The 27,095-nt window shown below is 38.7% G+C and overlaps 1 protein-coding gene across 1 annotated transcript in view; it reads left to right on the plus strand.

Moving 5' to 3' along the window:
• UPK2 (uroplakin 2) overlaps nucleotides 1–27,095 on the plus strand; it is a 260,794-nt gene that overhangs the window by 17,534 nt on the left and 216,165 nt on the right. Inside the window, exons 2-3 of the mRNA XM_044079442.1 lie at nucleotides 5,982–6,088; nucleotides 19,527–19,749. Coding sequence (XP_043935377.1) covers nucleotides 5,982–6,088; nucleotides 19,527–19,749 — 330 coding nt within the window. The remainder of the gene's footprint in view (nucleotides 1–5,981; nucleotides 6,089–19,526; nucleotides 19,750–27,095) is intronic.

The following is a 27,095-nucleotide window of genomic DNA, read 5'->3' on the forward strand; positions in this document are numbered from 1 at the left end:
TTCCAAAATCACCAGAGAGTATTTTCCTAATATAATAACTTCCGTGGTGGTGCAGCAGTAGCGTTGCTGCCTCACAGCAAGAGGTTCTCCCATTCGATTCTCGGCTTCAGTTGGGAGTGCCTTCTGTGTGGAGTCTGCATGTCCTCCCCACGGTCGAGTGAGCATTCGAAAGACATGCGTTGAATGGGCGTACCTTCGTTGAAAGTTGGGCGTCGGGCTGGCAACTCGACACCATAAAAACCAACTGCCAATCATTAGCGGACCGGAGTTCCGCTGTGGCAACACTTAACCGGGAAAAGCCAAAAGGCAAACAACAACAACAACAGCAAAGTTAGAGGAAATCTTTCTCCTCTTCATATCAAATGTTGTCATTTTAGTGAGGGGGTATTGCTTGATCTGTTATCTGAGTGAGCACTGATGCTTAATTTGGGTGAAAGTTTCCTTCATAGAGGCAGGACTTTGTAAATAAGATTATAGTGCAGTTGTGCAGTTTACAACATATCTTAGAGTTGTCTGTCTTTTGCTAATGGGGTGTAGTGATGCCACCTTGAGAAATTGTTACAAAACAGCAGATTTAGTTGCATTAGGTTGGAATGTATTTAGCTTTTCCTGTGAATCCTTGGATAAAATGATGAAGCAACAATCACTTTGTGGAAGGATAGCATTTCTTTTGCAGTGAAAGCACTTGGAGTAAGGTGTTTCCCTAATTTATGACAGAGTTTAGTTTTATAATGCTTTGAAGGTTATAGTATTGATGTGTGGTATAATATGAGAGAATGAAGTCATGCCAGACACCTACTTATTTCAAATGGAATACTTGTACTGGGGTAATAAGACATTTTTATTCACTTGTTTGACTATTTTAATTTGTATGGGGTAGCAGGCACCATTGTACTAGTTTTATTTGTGTACCTTGCTGGCAGTGTGAAGGAGTGTCATTGGGATCATTTCTAAAAGTCTAGCTGTAACCATGCTTGAATTGTTTTTAAAGTCTGCAAAGCTATGGAGCGTATCATCATGGAACTCATAAACAAAGACATTGGGAACCTCCAAACACTGGATCCTACCCAATTCGGCTTTGTTAAGGGCAGATCTTGCCTCTTGAACCTGGTTGACTTCTTTGAAACAGTCACCAAGGCCATAGATGAAGGGAAGGTAGTCCACACAGCCTACCTGGACCTCACAAAAGCCTTCGACACAATACCCCACTCGGGCATCATAAATAAGCTCATCAGCTTAAATATCAACCCCTATGTCACAAGATGGGTTGCAAACTGGCTCAGGGATAGAACCAATATGGTCAGAATTGCAGGTGCCATGTCGGACTCTAGACCAGTTACAAGTGGCGTCCCACAAGGCTCAGTTCTGGGACCTCTCCTGTTCGGTATATATTTCTCTGAGGTACAGGTTAACATGGGAGAACTATGGCTGACCAAGTTTGCAAATGACTGCAAACTGGGATCCATAATCGACTCGCCGACTGACACAAGCATCCTCCAAAAGGGTCTCACAGAGACGGATAACTGGTGCCAGAGCAATGGCCTAAAGCTAAATGCCAAAAAGTGCATAGTCATCCCCTTTGGGAAAAACAAAGTGCCCACAAATTACCACATAGGTGGTAATCCATTAAGTATGGAAGAAGTAATTAGGGATGTGGGGACCCAAGTAGATAGCAATCTCTCCTTTGACAATCACATTGCCAAAGTGGTTAGAAAGACCTTCTATATAGCCCACCTTATCACGAAAGGGTTCACATCTAGATCAAGAGAGGTCATTGTGCCCCTCTACTCATCACTCATCAGGCCCATAATTGAATACAATGCCCCATTTGGGATGTACCTTACCCGACACCTGCAGCAACTGGAAAGACCCCAAAAGTACCTCACCAAGAGGATCAAGGGACTCATACAGATGCCCTACGCAGTTAGGCTAAAGAAACTCCAGCTCTACTCAGTTGCTTACCGCCTAGTCAGAGGTGATCTGTGCCTGACGTATAAAGCCATGTCCAAACCAGAATTAATGGACATGCTCCACCTCAGGAAATCCAAATCCCTTAGAGCTACACGCTCCAGGGACTTAAACCTCAGCACAGAAACAAATAGGACATGTTGGAGGGACAGATTCATATCCCAGAGGCTCCCCTCACTCTGGAACAAAATCCCAATCCATGTTAGGCAGAGCCCCTCAATGACCCTCTTCAAGAGAAATCTTGACGAGTGGATGGGAGATCGTAGGTTTACCCCTGGGATCTCTTCTGTGTCCCTACTAGACAGAGGCACGGTAAACTAACCTTAAAAGGACTATCTTCTGTGACCTACTATACAGAGGCACAGTCAACTAATCTAAAAGGGTGGCGAAAGCAAAACACACTCTTGCTAGGCTTATAAATGCCCTAGGGTAGATAGCCTAGTATCAACCTATGAACCTATAAGGGCATCTGCATACAGCGCAGCTGTTGGGACTGAAAAAAAAATCTCTTGTCAGGTTAGTTCTCTAACTGTTGATGAGTTTGGTTTCTTTCTTCCATTAGTTTCTCTTGGTATTCAGTGTAAGTGGTCTAAATGAGCTTTTCATTACCTGTAACATGGTGATGAAAAGAGACAGACTGTGTATCTGCTTGCCCTATTTTACATACATTCTGTTCACCTGACCTGCATGTACCCATGACCAATGCTGGCCTCCACTGGCTTAAGAAGCAGAATTATTGGATACCTGGGTATAAAAGGAGGCATAACAGCCTGTTTGGCTTAAAGTATATGTGTAATGGGCATTATGAATACTGTTAAGCAGTGATCTGTTTTAAAAAAGATGTCTACAGATATTTCCATTGCATCAGATTGACTGGCTAAGTTGTTTATTTATTTATTTATTTAACATTTGTTGACCGGGCTAGTCTAGCTGGATATATTTCCATTTTCAGTAGAGGCCCGGGGAGAAAAGCTCCAACATTAATAGTTAGATCATTACTTGAAATACAGCAACAAGGTTGGTACACATAGTTGAAACATAGTAAATGAAAGTAGTTCAAATAAGTATACAAGAATCAGTAAAAAAAAATAGTGATCAAAAAAGTTATTTACACTAGTATAGAAATCATTAAGAATGGTGAGATGAATTCTTTACACAATAAAAGTGACATAGTGTTATTATGTACTAGGTTGTACTAACAATAAGCAAGATAGAATCTACTAAATTGTTTCATTGTGGTCACCAGTTCAGTTCTTCATCATAGAAATTATACAAATATGTGTGAAAAATTGGTAGGGTGTAGAAGTAATATTAGTAGAGGGAAAGGTTAGTCAGGTTTACAACATGGACATAACCAGTGAGTTTTAAAGTATGTTTTAAGTCTTTGCTTAAAGAGAGGCAAAGAAGAAAGTGTTGTTAGTTTATTGGGAAGGAGGTTCCAGTCTTTTCCCACTGTGTTAGAAAACAGGGAATCTCCAGCCAAATTATTAGTTTTGGTTATGCTAGCTAGAAACTTGTTAGAGGAGCGCAGTGAGTTTAGGTTTTTATAAGGGATTATGAGATTGGATAGTCTAGGAGTGCTATTAGGTTGATAAAATATCTTGTGGGTCATGGTTAGTTGGGAGATTTTCAGAAGGTTTTGAAGTTCAAGCCAGCCCAGCTGCTTTAGATTTAGACAGTGGTGAGTTCGAAAGGGGTTAACAATGGCAAATCTGGTGATGCTGTTATAGGCATGCTGTAGTTTGACAAGGTTATTCTTTTTGAGGTTAGTGTATATGGGAGAGGCATAAAGAAGAGTAGAAATTAAATGGGAATGAGCAATTTTGGTTTTAGCTGTGAGTTAAGAAAGTTTTGATTCAATATAAGGAGCCAATTTTCCTGTTGACATTTTTAATGGTGTTATTTATGTGACTATCAAATGTAAGGTTGTTATCAATAGTAATTCCTAACAGTTTAGTTGTAGAGTCAGGGTGTATGATTGTGTTATTATTGGAAATGACAGAGAAATCAATTGGGGTAGACTTATTGGAGGGTGTAAAGAGAAGGAGCTTTTTTTTTTCGCATTAAGAAGGAGACAACGTTTTGTGAACCATGTTTCTACTGTGTTAAATACATTCTGAGTCAGGGAATGTAGTGCAGATGGTGAGGTTGCTGAGCAAATTAATGTTGAATCATCTGCATTTTGAATGTGGGTGGCCTGTGGGATTGCTACATGCAGGTCATTAATAAAAAGAGAAAAAAGAAGTGGGCCTAGAATGGAGCCCTGAGGGACTCCCAGTGTAACAGCTAGAAGGGATGATATATTATTTGCCCAGAGAACTGCTTGTTGTCTATTGGTTAGGTAGGACCTGAACCATTTAATAGCTAAAGAGTCAAGAGAGAAGGATTCAAGAATGTTGATCAGAAGTGCATGGTTAACCATGTCGAAAGCTTTGGAGAGGTCAATAAAGAGTGCAGATGAGAGGTTGTTGTTATTGCGATTTCTATTTATAACATCTGTAAAGGATAACAGAGTGGTTGTGGTACTATGAGATGCCCTAAAACCATGCTGGCATTTAGCTATTATGTTATTTTGTGTTAAATGGTTTAAAAGTTGATGATGAATGTATTTTCCATGATTTTTGCTAAGGATGATAAGAGTGCTATTGGCCGATAGTTTGAGTAGTCATTTGAGTTGCTGCCTTTGTGAAGGGGAATGATATGGGAGATTTTCCAGATGTTTGGAATGTAACCTTCCTTAATGGTTCTGTTTATGAGGATGGATATAGGATAGGAAATTACTTTGGCTGCTTTTTGGAGGTATTCAGAAGGCAACTGGTCAGCAGAAGGGGTACAAGGCTTAAGTTTCTGGATGAGCTTGTAGATGAAAGTGGTAGATATTGGTTGCATAGAGAATACTGGTAGAGTACTAGGTATGGATGTGGCAAGGTTTAAGCTGTCTGGAGTAAGTTGGTTAGCTAGTGTTTGTATGGTTTCTGTAAAGAAGGAGTTGAAGGCATTGCCTGTTTGGTGGGGTGGGGGGGTTAGGGTCTGCCTGTAGCGGGATAGGTGTTCTAACTGGTGAGCAGGTTGTATAATCCGGCCTGTCAGCCCACTAACGGAGCATTTTCCATAGAAGAATGTAAGTTGATTGCTTGATTATTTCCAGCTAAGCAGGCATCCATGAGATCAGTTACTCTTTCCATAATAAATCCAAGTTAAGAGGCAGTTTTATAATGGAGCTTCTTTCATGATCTTGGATTGAGTTTCATTTGTCTGATTGTGATAAACTTCTGTCCTAACTCTCAAGTATTTTATTCACTACTTATGATTTAAATCCATCACACAGTACATTTAAATGATGGCAGAATGAAACAATAAGCCCCTCTAATCTGACCCTCATGTGCAATTAGCATTTATACCTGTTCTTCATCTCTCTGTCTCATCCACCTCATTGCTTCTCTGTCTGTTTCATGCCCTACTGAATGTCTCTACGGATTCCCTTTCCACCACCTGCTCTGGAAGTTCATTCTATGGGTTTGCAAACTACTCTATATAGAAGGACTTTCATAGACCCAGGGGCTAGATAATCCTTAGAACTGGCTGCTTGTGTGATCTCCTTCCTTATCTATCCTTTAGTTTCAGGACTGTCCCTGACATGATGTTGTATATCCATACTTTGTCTCTCTGGCTCTTGTAGGTTTCAGTGAGAAGAGTTGTAGCACCTCTCATGTCTGATTATATCCTCCCCATCCATCCCCCTCCATCCCACTCACTTTCCTCTGGACTCCTTTCAGCATTCTGATGTCCCTCTCATTTTATGGCTTCCATGACTTGACATAGGTTTTAGGACATTGCCTGACTGACAGCACTACCTCTTTCCTTCCGGAGTCTGACCACTATTCTTCAGTCATGACTAGGCCATAGAGCAGCACTGGGGTGAACTCTGTGATGTAAATGGATAGCACTGTGGGTTTTTCTGCCCAAGATAGATGCAGATTTATAATGTTCATTTTGTTTTCTTTGTTTTACAGTTTCATTAATTAAGGGATTAGCATCCTGGCTTATATTTGCTAATGATCAGTTCAGAGAGCATCACTGTGAGGAAGTGAGGCTTGCACAGCAGTTTGTAAAATGGTGGGTACAGACCAAACATGATGTGGGTGTGGCTTTGGGGGGGGGGGCAGTCTGGCAGCTGTGAATATAAATGTGAAAATCTTGTCTACACCCCTGTTGCACAAGATCATTTCAGGGAGATGTGAAAGGGTCAATCTGAACAGAAAAGACAGAGAGGGTGAAGGAAGGGGACAGAGGAAGCAGATTGTGGTGACTAACTACTGCTTGGATCTCCGATAATACTTTTTAACAGAGATTGTTGGTGACCAGTAGAATTTACTGCCAGAATAAGTGGTGGGAAGGAATCCACCAAGGTATTCAAAAGGACATATAAAAATGGAAAGTAGGGACACAAAGGTAGTAAGATGCTCAGGAACTTAAAAACAGCAAACTAGACAGGTTTCTTGTCTCATTCTGCCATCTAACAAATGTAATGTAATGTAGTCTCTATAGGTCCAGTCAATGCCATCATTTTGATCTCTGGAGAACATGAAGTATGTACCATCTGCTGTTTGCCAAAGCAAATATGCTTTGTCTTCTTTTCATTTAGGATTGGTCTGCTGTGGTTGGGACATAACTAGAGTGATCCAGAATCATCCTAAAGCGTCATTTTCAACAATCGTTGTTCAGCTGATGTGTAGTAATACATAATCATCTGCAGACTCATCCAACCTACAGTCTCAAATGTCCAGTTACATGCCATTTGTGAGAAATTAAATTAGTAAAGGTCCAAGAATGGGCTGATGGGCAGGATTTCTAAAACAATTTTTCCAGTAATGGCCAAACTATTAAGGCCAAAGATGGTACATAAGAATGTATAAATACTGAGAGCAAAACAAAATGGGCAGAAACAATAGTCTGCGAGAGCTGGTAGAAAATTGCCAGAACTGCAACCAGGATGGTATCATTAGGATTGTAAGAATAAAAATTCTCTGCAATAGACATTTGTCAAAGCTGATTAATTGAAAACACATTAGCCTACATGTTTTGACTGAAAACATGGCTCAGTGTATTGTGGGAGTTTTTTCCTATATTTCTCTGACTTCAGTAATACTAACTGTGAGGTTGCATAGCCTCAGAGGATTGGAAAATACTCAGCATGATAAATACACTCAGACACCTAGTTTCTTTTGTTCTACACCCCATATAATACTTTGTAGAACTGCTAACATAGAGATCCCTTAGCAGATGACATGAAGGCAGAAGAAATGAACATTTCTTTTTTTTTAATTTCTCCAAGTGTTTTGGGTTTCTAATACCATAATGGGAATGGACCCTATTCCTAAGTCAAAGTTTGATTAAAGTTCATGAAATTAGTATGGTTTAAATCTTTGATGTTAGCCAGAAGTGCTCTTTGCAGCACCCGGAATGTGACCAGTAATGACTCATTCTGTAATTTATATGGAGATACATGTACTGGTAACATATCTAAATACAATTGTATTTCAGCGTCTATTTTTTTTTTGGCACATTCAGTTGCTGGCTGATTTTTATCTACTTCTGTTTTGATTTCTATTCCCACTTGATGCCAATATGCTTCTGCTAAACTAAGCAGGGAAGTCATCTTAGACTTATTCTCCTCATGTTTCAAAACTTTCACTATGTTTTGGTCTTGTGAGGTCAGCAGATGTGTATGCAGTCTCACAATTGCAGATCTATACATGTAATACATTTTGAGGAGACCCATACCTCCTTGAGAATGAGGAATTTATAGTCTTGGTATACACTGATTTTTATAAATCATTTAATGAGGATTCGGTATTCTTCTTGTTTTCCTGTCTGATCTATTTAGCACCTTTTGGGGCCAGTCAGTTACTCAAAAATTGTAAGTTAGGACAGGAAGGGCAAATTAGTTTTAGTTTGGACTCTGTTTTCAGTATTAATTTTAGTTTTCTAAAATATTCCCTACTAAGTTTTATTCATATTTGTTCATGTTTTATCGTTGATTCTTCATCAAATCCTAAATATTTATACACTCCCACTTGGTCAAGTTCTTTCATATCACATTCCTGTCCCAAACTGATGTTTTCTTGGTGCTGTAATTTTCTTACTTTAAAGGTTGCTTATGCACATTTATCAAGACCAAATGACATTCTTATATAATCTGAAAATGTTTTGAACACTTGCAGTTGTGCTTTCAGTTCCTCATCTGATGAACTATACAGTTTTAAATCATCCACAAAAAGTAGATGAGAAGTCTTTAAACTTTGTTGTTTTCTGACAGCCAAATTGTAGCCATGACCTAATCTGTTAAGTAGACAGCTTAATGGATTAAGGGAACGATAAAAGAGCAGCGGTGACAGGAATATCCCCCTTTGAATTTTTATCCCTGGAATAATAATTTGTTTAACTGCAAAGTGGTTTGCCACTGTTCATGGTTGCTGTAATATCGATGAGTGTAGGGTGTATCTTATACATTTTTAAGCACTCTTTTATCCATGAAGGTGGGATACTGTTAAATGCTTTTTTGTAATATATCTATGCCATACTTAGATTCTTCCCCTTTTTACAATTCTCTATTATGACTTTATATAACAACAAATGATCCTTTGTTCTGCATGGCTTTCTTTTATTACCCTTTGTTCTATTGCCATGACTGAGTTTTCTTCTAAATGATTATAAACTCTGTTGGCATCAATTCCAGTGTATAGTTTATACACTGTTGGAAGGCAAGTTATTGGTCTTTAGATTTATGGAAAGCTTACAGGTTCACTCTTAAGTAGGAGTATTGTTTTTCCTATTGTTAACCAGGCTAGTGTCTGTTCATGCTATGCATATAAATAGTTCTTACTCATGGCTAAATCTTCATGTAAACATGTTAATACTTTTAGCCAGAAGTTAGGTACTACATCTGGAACTGGGAATTTCCACTTAGGAGCTTTTCTTAACTTTGTTTCAATCTCTCTGGCCATTACTTCATCCCATTTCATATCTTATACATTTGAACCTCTTATTCTTTCTTCTATTTCTTCTATCCATTTAGCATCTTTGTTATGTTCAACAGGACGACTGCACTGGTGGTGCTGCGGTAGCATTGTCACCTCACAGTAAGACGTTGTCCTGTTTGATTCTCAGCTAAAGCATCTTCTGTGTAGAGACATTTATTTATTTATTTATTTATTTATTTATTTATTTATTTTACATTTGTTGACCGGGCTAGTCTAACTGGATACATGTCCATTTTCAGTAGAGGCCCGAGGAGAAAAGCTCCACTGTAACAGTCTATGGTAACACACTTAAGAAAAAAAATATATACAAGAGTTTAACTAAAACTACTAAGCAGGAGTTAGTAACTAATTAGAATACAGAACAACAGAAAAGCAATTAGTGTAACAAAAACACACAGCAATAAGAGCAGTATTATAATACAGATTTTTTTTTTTTTTTTTTTTTTTTAGCATCTTAGAGGTGATAGGGGGTAAAACATAAGCAAATTAAGTAGTGGTAATATGAGGTAAAATCATAAGAAAGAGGAAGTCACAAGCTGAATAGAGTCAAGGGAAAAAAATTGAAGTGGTGGGAGACAAGGCAGAGTGAGAGAAGGAGAAGTAATACTTATCTATATGATGGGTTTGTACAGTGCAGATAGAGGTGTTTGGAAAAGAGGTGGAAAGATGTGGAAGTAGGAAACGAGAGTCGGTCAGGAGAAGAGCAAGGGCAGAGCCAATGTGATTTGAGGTGTATCTTTAAATGTTTCCTGAAGAGGGGTGTTGAGGTCAAGGTAGTAAGTTCACTAGTGAGCTTGTTCCAGTGTGTACCCACAGCATTTGAGAAAAGGGAGTCACCTGCTTTGTTCTGAGATTTACATGTGGCTACTAGAAGTTTATTAGCTGAGCGTAGGTTAGTGAGATTTTTATAGGGGGAAATAAGAGTATTAAGAATAGGTGCATTAGAAGGGAAGTGGAGTATCCTGTGGGTAATAGTCAGTTGTTGAAGTAGAATGAGATTTTGCAGTTCAAGCCAACCTAGCTGTCTGAGATTTAAGCAATGATGAGTCCGACGACATGCGTCAATGAGCATACCTTCGTTGAAGATTGTGCGTCAGAGCTGGCAACTTGGTACGTAAAAATCTACTGCCAATCATTAGCGGACTGGAGTTCCACTGTGGCAACCCCTAACCGGGAAAAGCCAAAAGATACAACATTATGTTCAACAGGATCTTCATAGATATTTCCCCAAAATGCATCTATTTCTTCCCTTTTTGGTGGTGTTTAAATTCCTTTTGCCTTGTTTCCCAATTCTCTATAAAACCTTTTTGGGTCATCAATAAATTGCTTATTTTATACTTTTCTTTATATTTATCAGTATATTTTTTCTGCCTGTGCCAATATTTTTCATCTATTATTTGCAATAGTGCAGGACAGATCCTGGTCTGTCCTGATATTGTACATTTCTTTTATCACGTCTATCTTTCTGAGTATTTTTGTTGATTTGTTCCTTCTTCTATACTCTTCTAACAGTGACACTTCTTGTTTTAATTGCTTTATAGTTTTCTCTATTCAGTACTTCCATGATGGCATTAGATTACTCCCTCTCCTTTCCTTTACTGCCCTGTGTTTTTTGTGGTAAGGCTTTATCTGTTACTAATTTAGCTGCACAGTAGTATATCCTATTTACTTCTGTTAAAACGCATGAATCTTTATGGGCAGTCCTAATTACTGACTTTTTGAGGTTTATTGACTTTCTGTAGTCTATTACTTTCACTGATCTTAATACGTCTGTCCATCTCTATTAAATCAGGCAACTCTTCTCTTCGATCATTTTCTTCTAAACTGAGGGCACGTTCTTTGTTCTCCATTTCCTGCTGGCATTCTATAGAAAGTTCCAGAGCATCATCCTGTGGCACATTCTCTTCAATTTCATCCTGTGTCATTTGTTGCTCTTTCATATGTGAACTCACTGGCCTTTCACTCTACAACACTGACTGCATCAGAGTTGCCACAGTTTCCTGTCCCTTCCCTTGCTATGCAACTCCAACTAAAAGTTTGTACTGGTTTCCTATGAAAAGCTCCAAAGTATTTTCATATGGCAAATGATCAGATGTTCCCCTCTCCACTGTTTTCTCCTTAATTTGGGGAGCCATTGCGCTATCCTGCTATGATGTTATCAGAGTTATATTTTCTATGCTAAATCCTTTATTTCACAGGTAATCCATAACTTCACTTTCTGTTTCTTTAACTTCATCATTACTAATCCCGTTTTTTTTACTTTTCCTCTTTGTTTTCATATTTTTGTATTGTAAAATTGTACATGTCCGGATGCCTTTGCCTATATTTCTCTTGAAAAATCTTTGGTGCTGCTCTTTTTGTATTGATTAGTGTTGCTTTCTCCTTTACATAAATATTGCATCATATTAAATCTCTTTTTCTTTCCCATGTCCATATTTCTTCTTCAAATGTCTCCTGCTCCTCCTGTTTCTCCTTACTTTGGGGACTCTTTTTCCATCATGTTGTGATATAACCTGTTAGACTTTTTACACTAAATCCTTCACTTAACAGGTATTCCATAACTTCAACTTCTATTTTTTAACTTTACTAATCTTCTGCTCTACATTCCCTCTTTGTGATCATAATTTTTATTGTGAAATGTTCCATATCGGGATGCCTTTGCCTGTATTTCTCTTCAAATATCTTTGAGGTTGCCTTTTTTGTGTTGATTACTTTGGCTTTCTCCTTTGCATAAATATTGCACTATTTCAGATCTCTCTTTCTTTCCCACATCCATATTTCTTTTTTGTACTTTTCGAGTCTCTAGATTTTGTTCTTTATATTTTTGCATTTCCTCAGTTGCTTTTTCTTCCAAATGGTCCAAGGTTTCTTGGTCTATATAATGTTTTTCATAAATCTGTTGTATTAATGAACACAAATTTGTATTTGAAGCTTCTGACAATGTTTCTTATGGAAGTATTTTTTCTTTCCTCTAATTTCTCTCTTAATCTTTTTTGTATATCTTCTGTCTGGAAATTCTGGTCTTTTTGCATAATAGTAACAATACATAATTTCTTTCTTATCCTCAACAGTCCACTCTGTTACCGTTATGGCTCTTTTTTTGGCCTATCAGGTTTTGTGATTTTTGTGGACTACTACTTCCTTCTTCAACAGGGGAGCCATCCTCCCCCTGGGCCTGGCCTAGCAACATTGTAGGAATGTTTACATGTCTTGAGGATTCTACACTGTCTTTCCAGTCATGGCACCAGTGCATGTACCAAGATTAGGCACTTCTGTCCATGATATATGCTATGTGAAATACAATCTATTAAATTCCAGCAATACTACTCTCCTTTTCTTGCTGACTTATCTCTCTATTTGGACCCATTTCCAAAGTAATGAACCAGATGATGTTCCAGGTCAACGAAGAGCAAAGCAATCAGACACTCTGACTAGTTAGTGCTTTAGGACAAAGTCAAGAAAGTGAGAGCTATGAAAACTGATTAGTGAAACTGACTAAAGTAATGTTTAACAAAAACTCCTTACAGGTGTAAATAAACCAAAGAGTCGAGATACCAGAAAACAGCAATATTACAGGAACTCTATAATAGCGAACTTTGAATTCTGAAATGTCTTGAGACAGAAACTGGGTGGACTTGCACAAATAGGAAATCTAGGATTATATGAGTTCTCTATTAAAAAAATTGTCAACTATAAAGCTGGCCTCAAATAAGATGGAAGTCACACTAGTGGAGTAAGTAATAACAGAAAAAAAAATGACATACATTTGGCCATCCTTTTCAGTATTAATGGAATCAGCTTCCTCTTCCAGTTGTAACAATCCTGTCATTAGTTAACTTCCTACAAAAGTCATCTTAATACATGTATAGAAAGTAGAAAATATAAATATGGGATTTCAGAAATGAAACATCCTGAAAGTCAATAAGTTATAAGGGGTCTATATTATAAAACCGAAAAGACTTTACTGTGAATGCTCACATGAGCGAAAATGCTAGTAACCGAACTTGCTGTTGTGGGGGGCCGCGGCCCCCACATCCCCCGCTAACTATATATTCTAACTCTGAGGTCGCACTACAGTGAGGAAATGGCAAATATCCCACTCCTCACTGTAACATGACCCCACAATCACAGTTTCAATTCCTGGCATTTTCACTCATGTGAGCATTCACGCTAAAGTCTTTGTGCATCTAATATAGACCCAGTTATAAGCTTGGCAATCAAACCTTAAAACTTAAATCACTTCTACAGCAGCATTAGATCACCCTGAACTCCAGTCACCACAGGTCATCAAAAAAGCAAGACATGATAGTGTTAGTGGCCTTATCTTAGGCAAATAGGAGGCATCCTGATGGGATTCAAGCCTCAACTCTCCAAACATTTACTCCTCCTGGCAGATTGTAATTTTAGAGTTCTGGTCAAGACTGGACATATAAAAATCAATCCATTTTAGCAATACATCCTCATTTCTGCTATCTCAAGTATTTCTTCTATCATTTTTTTTTCTTCCCCATGAAGAAGCATTCAGTGTGTAGCCCCTTTGCAGACTGGGATGTTGTTTCCAGCATCCAGTATGACTTTCTGTGAACTCTCTCCTCCTTGTTTAGTCATTTGTTCTGTTGCTTTTAATACCTTCTCTTATTTAGAGGAAGGTACACATCCTCCTGTTTTACCACCTCACCTTTTCGTGGACTGTGAACCCCAGGATGTACAGAACCTATTCAGCTATTTACAATTTCTTTGATTATAAGAAGGAGGTATATTTTTATTTTTTTAACAAGTTCAGCATCACTTTGCGTCCAGCTAATCTCTGTATACTGAGAAACCCTTCAGCTGTCATAGGTACAAAAGTAAAGATGTTTTTGAATGCCCTTTTACTTCCTCATACTCACTGTGAGATAAGTTGCTAATGCAGAATGCAAACTAGGAGATCTTGCTGTACCACATGCACACTTCCTCGTACACCAGCACTGCCATATTTTGTTTATTTTATTTCACATTTGTTTATTTTATTTCACATTTGTTTACCAGGGAGGTCTGACTGGGCTAGTAGCCCATTTTCAGTGGTGGCCTGGATAGAAAAACTCAAAATACAATTTAGCAAACTCATAAAATACAATTTAACAAGCACACATTAGATACAATGTAGCTACACATTAGTTACAAAGTAAACAGTCATGCCTATAGACTTACAGAATACTGTATACACAAACATACGTAAGCTACGAATTAGTGTATTGGCATTTCTACAGTGGACAATGAGTAGAAGATAGATGCTAGGAAGGAGAAAAGGGTAAATTAGGATGGGTTAAAGAGATGAAATGGGAGGGAGTAGAAGAAAGGGGTTTACAGGGAAGTGTGAGAGGTAGAGAATGTGGGAAAGAGCTAGTGGAATTTATGGCCCATCAGCCTGGGACTGTGCATGGGCAGAGCCAGCTGTTAGTTAAGTGTGTCTTGAGAAGTTGTTCACATATGCTGTGCATTGTCCATGCCCTAAGATCCTGGCATTGTGACACTCACCCTTTGGTCTCCACCCCATGTCACGTTACCTTGTCAATCACCTTTCCTGTAACATAAGCAAGCTGGCATCAGTCATTCACTTATATCCCCATGTTTGGCTCCTATGACATTCGGTTTCTCTGTTCAGAATCATGCTAGCAGTCACATAGTGAGGATCAGTCTTGCACACACGAAAAAAATGGGATACAGAAATGTGGTTATTGGTCAGTTCTGTGTGCTGCATCTGGTGTCTGTGGTTCTCTTGCCCACATGCTACTCACTGTGGCTGTCATAAATTAAAAAAACAGACATCTTGAAGTCATATGTTCTAGTTGTCAGTCTGTTCTGTCTGCAGAGTATTCTTCGTGGCAGACATCCATAAGGCTAATAATCCTTTTGTTGTGATCTAGAAAATAAGCAATGAATGAAATTGATTTAATCTAGCAGTTACATACATGCATGCATTCCTACACACAAATATTTCAGGCAGAGGCAATTATGCCTTTCTAGCCTGCCAGTATACCAAACCAGTCAACCCCATAATGTGTCCAAACTTCTAACTAAACTACAGCTAGCTTTAATATACTTTGATATTCTGTAACAGGTGTCAGTTACTCTCTCAGAAAACCAATTAGTGCATCTTTCATTCCTATATAATCTCCTACCCAGGTTATCCAGTTCTTCTCTACTACGTCTCGATAACCACAAGCATTCCCAGAAGTAGATGGCTGTTCGTGCCCTGTAGATCTGAATAAGGTCTTTTCTTAACTGTTTATATGAGGTACTAGACGAGTTCAAATATTTTAGGTTAGCAAGCAATAATGTCCTCCAGAGTGGGTGTTATTGGTGAAATAACCAACAGCCCAAGGGTGCTATGTGGACTGGCACCACTGGCAGAGGGCCTCTTCACCCCTAGAAGGTCTGTTATTTTCTCTATGACACCCACCCTAGAGGGCACTATGGAGCTTTAATAATGGGCTAGCTGTTAAATTGTTTTTGTGTATTTTTTCTTAATATATATTTTTTATGTAAAATAGTTCCTCTGCCTAATGTTTCAAACTTGCTGTAGCTTATATAATTGATGCTGGAGGAAGAATTTTACATCCAAAATATAAGTTGTGTAAGTATTTGATGTCACACTCACACCCATACAAAAATGTGCACAGCAATCACTGCTTCCTTCTTGACCGAGTACACTTCAGATATCTCATTGTGATTTCTGATCAAACGAATGAAAAAAGTCATAGAGTGTAAGGCATTGAAATCTCACCCCTCCAATGCATCCCAACTGTCCCTAATTTTGGTCTGTCCCCTGAAAATGATTTCTGATGGATTATTAAAGATTACTCTCAGTGAATGAAGACATTATAGCTTCATACTCCATGTGTTCAGAAAAGACACCCCATCCCCAATATTGTCTTTATCATGAAATGTTGAGCAAAGAAGTTGAGTAATGTGTCTCTTGCAATCTCTCTCTCTCTCCTATGCATGCACACAGACATGCATACACATGAATGTTACTTTTTTTCTTTTTTTTATTTGTTTACAGTCTCTAAACAATAAAGTTGGAGTCTGTATGTCCTCCCTGCAGTTCCTGGCGTTCAAAAGACATGCGTGAATGGGCGTGCCTTTGTTGCAGGTTGGGCGTTGGGCTGGCACCTCGGCATCATAAAAAAAAACTACTGCCAATCATTAGCGAACCGGAGTTTGCTGTGGCGACCCCTAACCGGGAAAAGCCGAAAGAACAACAACACTCTCTAAACAATAAAGACACATTTAACAAGCATGAAAAAGGGTGGCCATTTGCTTTTTTCTTTCTGAGCTTCAAAGCAGCTTAATATGCTGCCATGAGGCAGTGGACTTGTTTTCACCAAGCAATATCTGTACATTAGTACCCTATTGCCCTATTGGAGAGTAAGTGTTGTCCAGTAGGGTATTTAGTACATGTTTATCTCATTATCTAAACTTTCATAGTAACTTAAACTTTCACAACCGTGGGTGCCCTTGGTGTTCCTGTTGTACTCATTCTAATTTACTGATACTAGTTTTCTTATAAGGTTATTGTGGTTGACAGCTGTCAGTGTTTTCCAGTGTTGTCTGAAAATGTATATATAGGGACCACTCACTGTCAGCCATGTATGTTCTGAAATGTTCTGCATGGTATCCTCTCACTGTATACCCAGGTACTTCTCCCACTGCAAAACACTGCCCACAACCACAATGCAAAGCATATTTCTAAGGTGGGATCTCACCAGGAATTGTGAAAGGTAGTACTGTCTGCTTTTTTGTACTGCTTATGCGTTTGTCTATACAACCCAAAAGAGGATGTAAAAATATGATTCACCTGTATCAATGGCACTCATAATGGGATTAGGGTCCCAAAAAGCCACATTCCTTACTCAGTGTCCATATTTTTATGGATTTTAAGTGCAAGATTCTCAAATTTTCCTCAACTGAATCTTAACTTTTGCATGAAAGCCCAGCAGCTTATTTTTAGGCCATCCATTTTTTGCAGCACTTTTTGTGTACTTAGAGTTCTTCAGATTTTGTATCTTGCTGTGCAGTGACAATAACCAGGCAGAGAAAGATACCTTTAGTCCACCCCAAAATGATATCCTGCACCTCACCATGTTACCATTCCAGGCAGGAATCTCACAGAAGATCTGTGAAATGCAATACTATCTACTTTTTTGTACTTGTTATGCATCTGACATACATGTATAATATGTGTATTATATTCATACATGTTTTCAGCTTAAATACTGAACCATACACAGGCATGAGTAGTGGGTAGACAGAGTTTGTTGTGCCAGGCACAAGCAGTGGGTAGTCAGATCTTGATGTCCCAGGCACTAGCAGTAGATGGAGTTTGATGTTCTAGACATTAGCAGTAGATAGAGTTTAATGTTATGGGTATTAGCAGTGGGTAGAGTTTAATATTATGGGTATTAGCAACAGGTAGTGTTTAATTTTATGGGTATTAGCATCGGGATAGAGTTTAATGTTATGGGTATTAGCAGTGGGTAGTGTTTTATGTTATGGATATTAGCAGGTGGTAGAGTTTAATGTTATGGGTATTAGCAGAGGGTAGTGTTTAATGTTATGGGTATTAGCAGCAGGTAGTGTTTAATGTTATGGGTATTAGCAGCAGGTAGTGTTTAATGTTATGGGTATTAGCAGTGGGTAGTGTTTAATGTTATGGGTATTAGCAGCAGGTAGTGTTTAATGTTATGGGTATTAGCAGTGCGTAGTGTTTAATGTTATGGGTATTAGCAGTGAGTAGAGTTTAATGTTATTGGTATTAGCAGCGGGTAGTGTTTAATGTTATGGGTATTAGCAGCAGGTAGTGTTTAATGTTATGGGTATTAGCAGTGGGTAGTGTTTAATGTTGTTTAATGTTATGGGTATTAGCAGTGAGTAGTGTTTAATGTTATGGGTATTTGCAGTGGGTGGAGTTTAATGTTATGGGTATTAGCAGCAGGTAGTGTTTAATGTTATGGGTATTAGCAGTGGGTAGTGTTTAATGTTATGAGCATTAGCAGCAGGTAGTGTTTAATGTTATGGGTATTAGCAGCGGGTAATGTTTAATGTTATGGGTATTAGCAGCAGGTGGTGTTTAATGTTATGGGTATTAGCAGTGAGTAGAGTTTAATGTTATGGGTATTAGCAGTGGGTAGAGTTTAATGTTATGGGTATTTGCAGTGGGTGGAGTTTAATGTTATGGGTATTAGCAGCAGGTAGTGTTTAATGTTATGGGTATTAGCAGCGGGTAATGTTTAATGTTATGGGTATTAGCAGTGGGTAGTGTTTAATGTTATGGGTATTAGCAGCAGGTAGTGTTTAATGTTATGGGTATTAGCAGCGGGTAGTGTTTAATGTTATGGGTATTAGCAGCGGGTGGTGTTTAATGTTATGGGTATTAGCAACGGGTAGTTAGACCTTGATGTGCTAGGCACTAGCCAGTGCATTGTAGAAGGTAGTCAGCACAATGAAGATAGTGATGGTCATGTCATATTTTGGAATTTAAATATCCTTCTGTCAGTAGAAAGTGATTGCCATGTATTGCAGGGGTACTAAAATGGAAAGATACATGATACCATTTGAGGCTGGACCAAAGACATCTTTCTCTGCCTGTCCCTTGTCAGTGCCTGTGAGTAGGAACCAGTTCATTAAGGAACATGAAGGTGCTGTGGATGGAACCTGAAGCCCAGCCTGGTTATATATGCAGAATGGTGAATGAAATGGTGTCACTGATAAATTAAGAACGTATTTCTTTACCAGGTGCAATAAAAGGCTAATGTGTAGGGATCAGCACACTACAAAAGATGGCATATATGGAGTTTAGCACATCTTTCTGAACTCAGTGTTGCTCTGTGCAGCAGTTGAAGCAGATATGAGAAGGGTGTAATGGGCATAACACAAAACAACTCTGTTAGAGGCACTAGTTAGGGCCCTAATCAAAGGTGGAAGCAAATGCAACAGGGAAGATGAATTCACTTATTGGGTATACAGGATTTAAAGCTTCATCAATAACTGCTGTGGAAATCTTTTAGATCAATCAGGTATATAAAGGAAAAAGAATCACAAAAAATATTCACTCTCTGGAGCACACACAGTAAGTGACAAAACTGTCTCCCCCATTGTCACATTTTTCCTAGTGCTGCAGGCAACAATGTGGAGATGTGAATGTACAGTACACAAATGACTTAGTGTTTTAGAGGTACATCTGTCACACATCCTACTGTAGTAAAACCACAGAACAGTGCAGACTTAAAAGTTTAATTTTCTCACAGTAGTCAATGCAAGAAAAAAAACTAGGTAAGCCATGTTTCTAGAGTTAATTTTACTACAAAACGTTTTTCTGGTAAATGGTAAACAGGAAGCAAAATGATGATTTGCTGGTCCATTTTGAAACTCTACATTCACAGTGGGGTGTAAAGGGTAAAACATACCACTCCTACTCACCTTTCTGTGAGTCTGGTAAAACTGGTTTATGTTGTTGCTATCTCTACTGGGCAGGTATGTAGCAGGTGTAATACACCCTTGGAGAATTCCTCATTCCAGTCATTTCAGTCACATCAAGTCCCAGAGGTTACACTTCGCTTTTGTTCTCTACACAGTGCAGACTGTACAGAAGCCAGTTTACAGAAAGATCCTGCTTTTAAACATCTGTTCAGCATGATGAGACTGGGAATTGTTGTTTTCTTGGCTGCTGTCCTTGTTAATGAAATCAAAACACAAAGTAAGTTGATTTTAAACTGGGTGTCTGTATCTGTATTTGGTGGGGGAGGGGTATACAAATAAAAACAGAAGTGACTATTATTAAGAAAAGTTATGTTAGCCTATGGGAAATAATAATTGAAGAAATGTATTAATTTAGCCCATTTAGTGTTAGTTTTTAGTAAGATTGCTTTTTGCAGTAATCATGAACATAAAAGTATTATTAGTCCCCATGTACATGGGGTCGTAGGAGAAATGTGTGTAAACAGAGTACATCAGCATTTCTGCCCATCGCTAATGCCTCAATGCAGAGACATTAAAACATTAAGGGGTCCACATACTGTAATGCTCTTTAAAAAAAAAAAAAGTAAGACGCCTTATTTACAAATGATGCCATTTTATGATAGTAATATAGCATAACAGGGTTGTGAACAATTCACATTATCCATGGTGGTGGGAAGACTCCAGTTTGGTCATTTGTGTTCTGCCCTCATGACCAAACAACACCAGCCACTAAAAGTAAAGTGTGAATTACTCACTCTCACCTATGGAGTATGCTGTAACTGACAACAGCCAATTATCTGTTAATCTGAGAATGCCTTAACATCCATGACTAATTGAATCTTTCAATGTAAGTATTTAAGTGTTTGCTTTTCTCTCAAAAATTGATTTGTGAGGTTGCTGAAATAGACTAGCACAAATTGCCATGTATCTTAGGTATTTACAGCTTTGTGCTGTATTCTATTTTGTGCTTTGTTTTAAGAAATGGTTTTAAAATAAATTCTTGAAAACAATTGACTTTTACACCTTTTAAAATAAAATAGTTTTCTTGTTTTCCTAACTTGGAAGAAGTTACTTTTGAGATTAGAGACTTGGAAGGTTACAGATGTACATGACATGTGCATTCACTCAGAAGGATTGCACACATCAGGAAGTAAAATTTAGCTGCAGCACTGTAACTTTATTCAATGCTTTCAGAATGCTTTACTTTGGTATACTTGTACAGAGCTGTACCTTCCAGGGTTTAGGTTTGTATCCCTTGCAAAGTCCTCAGAATCTCTCTAGGTTATCCATTTAATGACAATTCGGCATTGCCTGACAATTTGTGGGTTTAAATTTAAGAAGTAATTTTAATGTCTAGGTGTAACTTGTGTTAATGCACTCTGGCTTATTGTGTGCACTGCTACTGCTTTTTCTTAAAGTAGTGTGACTTGTGTTAATGCACTCTGGCTTATTGTGTGTACTGCTACTGCTTTTTCTTAAAGTAGTTGCATGGAATGCTACAGATGTATAGTATTTCTCACCGCTCTCTCATTTTAATAAATGCCATTTCTGTGGAATTGTTTTCTGTTTTTACTACTGACTGTTTATGGTTGCTATTCGGGTTAAAATGACCTTAGTTAGCCATGTATACAGTTTCATTAGTTAATTTACCTTATATTTGACAACTAGGTAGGCACAAAAGTTATTTTCTGTACTTTTCTAATGGTATATTTGGCTTAAGACATATATACAAAATGTAGTATGTATAAGAACCTACATTATTAAACAGCATAAAATAAAGCAAAACATAGTTTACAAAACTCAAAACACCTAACATAAATGTGAATTAAATGGTGCGTAAAAAGGAGTGCTGTGGTCCTGCTGCCATTAAAAATACAAGGGAATACATAGTCTGAAAACAAGGATGTGTACAGTTTGTACACAGCATACTTTGTTAACAAAACTGGTACCTTGTAGTAAAAAAAAAAAATATATATATATATATATATATATATATATATATATATATATATATATATATATATAAAATTGTGTTTGGACAGCAACAGCAAGTAAACAGGAATTTTGTAACACAGAAAGAGCAGTTGTGACTGCTGTCTGTTTGGTAGCAGGAAGACTTGCTGAAATGAAGTATCACTGCAACTACCAGCTACCGAACTGAGAGCAGGCGCACTTCCTGTTTATCTGTTACAAATTATTCTCTCTAAGTGCTCCTGCTGTCTGCATATAATTTGCAAACATCCAGACAGCAACGAAAAAATTTTGTAACACACAAAAAAGTTACTTTTATTTCACATTCGTAACTTTACATGGTACTGCCATCCAAATGTACGCTGCATTTGGACAGCAACAGAACTTAATAAGAATCTATAGCTTTGAAAAATAGCAATTCTTATTGCTGTGAGTTGGGCAGCTGGTAGCTATAGAGATACTCATTCCTGGCATGGCTGCCAAACTCATTTATATAAGTAATGCTGGATTTAAAGTGAACAAGCCAGTTGGTTTGTCCAGGTCCTGATGACAGCTCTCTAAAACAGTCGAATCTATAAATATATATTGACCTCATGCCTTGTAATGTCTGGCTGTGTGGTTTATCGACATGGAATTCAACAATGGAAGAGCCAGGCAGTGAGGAAAAGGAGTGAAGGAGTGTGGGGGGAAGGGACGGGGTGGTGTTGCTCAGTAAGCACTCAGATATAGATATTTCTCTGAAAGAAACCTGGGCTACCATAGCCCATTCCTGAGGACAGAAGGACAGGGCTGGTTACTGATAGCATGTCCTTGTAGAAGTGAGGAGGGGCCAGAATGATCAGCCTATTACATGTCCCATCCCTTTGTGAGCTGAACATGTGCAGGAGGAGTAAGACATAGTGTCTGAAAAGAATCTGAAGCCCCCAGATGACTGCCTTCATGATGGCCCGTCATAGTTGACCCTCACCCTCTTTATGGGGAATTAATGGACCAACTGGAAAGGATAGGGCTGATGATCAGAAGGCAGTGGGGGGTGAAAAGATGAAAAAGAATAAATCAATGAAGTATCTTGCAATTTGGCTAGTCCCCTGATTGGCCTTTTCCATACATATCCATAACTTGAATAATAAAGTAAACATCACTGTTCTTTAAATGGCATACAATCTACAGTCTGTTAACCAGGCAGGGTGAGGTAGTTATCGGCAAAGGAATGCTTTTGTTTATACGGAAATACTTAACTTCCAATCATCACTATTAGCTTTCCAAAAATGTTCTGAAACTGTAAGCAATACAGAGCACCATCTGTCCTTTTATGTTTGGAATGGACAAAAAGCAACACTCCTGTCTTGCATTAAACAGGCAAGCTTGGTTGTTATTCCCCTTAGAATCACCTTGTGCATGACCCAGTCATTAACAAAGTTTCAGACTCAGTTAAGTCCTTATTAAGGAATTCTCCAGATCACTTAGTTCTTCTGATTCTGCTGCTCTCTCTCTTTTGTCGTGCCTTTTAACTTTTTGTCTGTGCTGATAAAGGCTTTCTTCCCAATCTTTGGCCCACCCATCGGAAACTACTTTTGAAACACACTGTCATTGCCCATCCCTTGCTTCTTAATCTGGATAGCTCATTTCTTACTTGCAATGTCAATCTGATTGCAGATGCATTGAATTTTTAACCTAATTTCCCATTCTGCAGATTGTATTTTTCCTATTCTAATTTGCTCTTCCTTTGTATTCCCTTGCAATATGGCATTACTTTTTCTAAACGGCACTGTTTTTTATGTAAATAGCTATGTCAAGTTTCTGCCTTGTACTGTTTATTACATAATGATTGTATGCTGTTTCTGCTTTCCTTAGGTATCTTCTAAATTCATTAGCTGCAATTTGTTGTTTTACTGTCCAGCTGTTTAGCATGTATGTTTAATAAGTTTTCTGGTTATGCCTGAAAAGAGGCTACATAGTCTAGTCCTACCCAGCAAATAAACAGATAGCCATCATAAGTACTCTACAGTATTTGCAGTATATGCATATTGGAACAATATAACACTTGGCAAATGTAAGCAGAGCAAACAAACATTCTGATAACATGTAAAAAGTGGTGATCAGTAAATAGGATTCCGGTGGAATGGACTGAAGGATGACAGAAGGTAGACCTGAAAATATAAGCTTCACATTATCCATGGTGGTGGGAGGACTCTAGCCCTCATGACCAAACACCAAGAGCAGGAAATAAGAAGCTGTAGGACGAAATAGCTTCTTTCTTCTTCTCCTTTTGGCTTTTTCCGTTAGGGTTTGCCACATCAGAACAGCCTGCAGAACAATTTCCAGTGAAGGTTTACAGTGTAGAGTTGCCAGCCTGATGCCCAACCTTCCACAGAATGCACACACTGACATCTAGGGCCAATTTAGTGTCCAGTCCACCTGCAGCATGTCCATGGGATGTGGGAGGAAACTGGAGCATCCACTGACATAATTTTGAGGAATAATTGTATAATAAAAGGACACATTAATATCAGATAGTTTAGAATCTTACAGAAATGAGGTGACAATAATTTAGGCATATACCTGAAGAAATATAAATATTAGGTAAGGTCAAGAGAAGAGGTTTAGTCTTAGTTTATAATGTAGTAGGATATGTTCTGAATCTGTTGTCACATTGGTCCAAGTGTAGTCACATGGTGTTTTTTAGACATCATGGATCATCATGGAGCTCATAAACAAAGACATTGGGGACCTACAGACACTAGATCCTACCCAGTTCGGCTTTGTCAAGGGCAGATCCTGCCTTTTGAACCTGGTTGACTTCTTCAAAACAGTCACCAAAGCCATAGATGAAGGGAAGGTAGTCCACACAGCCTATCTGGACCTTGCAAAGGCATTTGACACAATACCCCACTCGGGCATCATAGATAAGCTATCCAGCTTAAATATAAACCCCTATGTCACAAGATGGGTCGCAAACTGGCTCAAACACAAAACCCACAGAGTGAGAGTTGCTGGAGCCATGTCAGACTCGAAACTGGTCACAAGTGGCATCCCACAGGGTTCTGTCCTGGGACCACTCTTGTTCGGTATATACTTTTCCAAGGTACAGGCAAACGTGGGAGGACTATGGCTCACCAAGTTCGCAGACGACTGCAAACTGGGCGCCATAATCAACTCTCCAGCTGACACAAACATCCTTCAAAAAGGTCTCACAGAGACAGATAACTGGTGCCAGCGCCATGGTTTAAAGCTAAATGCCAAAAAATGTATAGTCATAACCTTTGGCAAAAACAATGTGCCCACAAATTACCACATAGGCGGAAACCCATTAAGTACAGAGAAAGTTATTAGGGACCTGGGGACCCAAGTTGATAGCAATTTCTCCTTTGAAAACCACATTGCCAAAGTGGTTAGAAAGACCTTCTACATAGCCCACCTCATCACAAAGGGTTTCACATCTAGATCAAGAGAGGTAATCTTGCCCCTTTATTCATCCCTCATCAGACCCATCATAGAATACAATGCCCCTTTTGGGATGTACCTTACCCGACACCTGCAGCAATTAGAAAGACCCCAAAAGTATCTCACCAAGAGGATCAAGGGTCTCAAATAGATGCCATATGCTGCTCAGTTAAAAAAACTCCAGCTCTACTCAGTTGCATACCACCTACTTCGAGGCAATCTATGCCTGACATACAAAGCTATGTCAAATCCAGAATTAATGGACATGCTCCACCTCAGTAAATCTAAATCCCTTAGAGCCACACGCTCGAGGGACTTGAACCTCAACACAGAAATAAATAGAACTTGCTGGAGGGACAGGTTCATAACCCAGAGGCTCCCTTCGCTCTGGAATAGAATTCCAGTTCATGTGAGGCAGAGCACCTCACTGAATCTCTTCAAGAAGAATCTCGATAGGTGGATGGGGGATCGTAGATTTGTCCCAGGGATTACTCCCGTGTCACTATTAGACAGAGGCACAGTAAACTAAACCTTAAAAAGGGCACAGTATACTCAAACCAAGGGGTGGCGTAAGCCATACAGAATCGGGCTAGGCTTATAATTGCCCCAGGGCAGATAGCCTAGTATGAACCTATGAACCTATGAACAAGGAGTTTGTAAGAAATGGAAGGATTCATATCTGATATAGTGTGAAGGTTTCTACCACTGGAGAAGGGTTTGGAGAGCTTTGCATTTGATTGGAGTCATGCTATGTTGAGTGATAGCTAACTAGCATATCATTTGTGACCACTGTGAAGCCAAAGGCGGTTATTGATTCTACATGAAGTGAATGGCAGAGAAGCTTGCAGCATTGCTGTAGGTTTATTATAACCTGATGCATGAGTTGACTGAAAGTTGTTAACTAAGGGTATAGAGTACAGAGAAAAGCAGGTAGGGGCAAGTGGATGTAACGTGTGCTATCAGTCAAAACAGTTGTAATTTGTAGGTTAACCATGTTTCTGATCTGTACAAAGGGCAACCATATTAATATGAATGTCAAACATTTTTAGGTTTTGAAATCTTGTCCCCCCAGGATGTTTGACAAATGGAGCAGATCAAATTGCTATACTATGGTCAAACAGGATATGGAATACTGAGACCTGACCTGCAGCAGAATGACCTGTAAGAAACGGCATTGGTTTTCCTGATGATTAGGAAAAGCTAAAGCATTCAACTTATTCCTGTTGTTTGTTACAGCCTCACTGAACACGAGGCATTACTACAGTAATCAGTTTATCAAAGTGTCAAACAGTGAAGTCGTCAGCATTTATCAGTCTCATATACTGGTCCACAGTGGGCTCTGGGTAGCCATGTTATTTACAGAGACAGAGAAGATCACATGACCTACTACAGATCATCTTGCCATACCCATCTTGCTTGGTTTTGAAAAAGACAAGACATACTTCTATCTGACATCTTGCACGTGCTTTGTAAGTAGCTAGAGACCCACTACATTGTGTAGAGAACCCAGAATAATGGAGATGGGAGAACAAGATGGAATGGTTGACAATATCAACATTTTTTGATAGATTTAGGAAGTGAGAACCTAATTTTTCTGTTATTCAGTTTTCCACAGACTTATTCAGTAAGCTCATGAGCAATCTCACTTGTGTGCCCTGACTGAAGTCATGCTGGATGTTACAAGTATGGTAGAGGCTAGGTGTTGCAGGACCAGCTGTTAGATGAACCTTTCGAGTATTTTGGAAAGAAGGGGGTATATGTTGGAAGTTTAGTAGCTCCACAAAATAACCTTTTCTGTATGTGAGGCAGCCGCAGAATGACTTATAGTAGTGACTGTGTAATAGATGTTAACTAAGCACAACAACAGCACCGAGTATAAAGTAAAGCAGGCAAGAAACAATGTAGATAGTGTAAGAATGAAATGAAAGTAACAGTGGGGCAGCATGGCTGACTGGTAAAGAAAAACAAAGGAAAAGGAGTAGGAGTTTGAGAAAATGCCCAGAAAAAAAGGATGACGAGAGTCAGGTGTTACTTCATGTATAAAACCATTTATTCATGAACAAAGATTTGACAGCTGCAGTGGAAGAGGTTGTGTCAATATTTCTAATGGGAACAGGCAGGGAAATTCAAGATCATTGACATACAGAAATGGAAAGGGCTGCATCTTTC

Source organism: Protopterus annectens, chromosome 8.part0, assembly GCF_019279795.1.
Source record: "Protopterus annectens isolate FY-2018-M chromosome 8.part0, PAN1.0, whole genome shotgun sequence".
NCBI classification, from domain to species: domain Eukaryota; kingdom Metazoa; phylum Chordata; order Ceratodontiformes; family Protopteridae; genus Protopterus; species Protopterus annectens.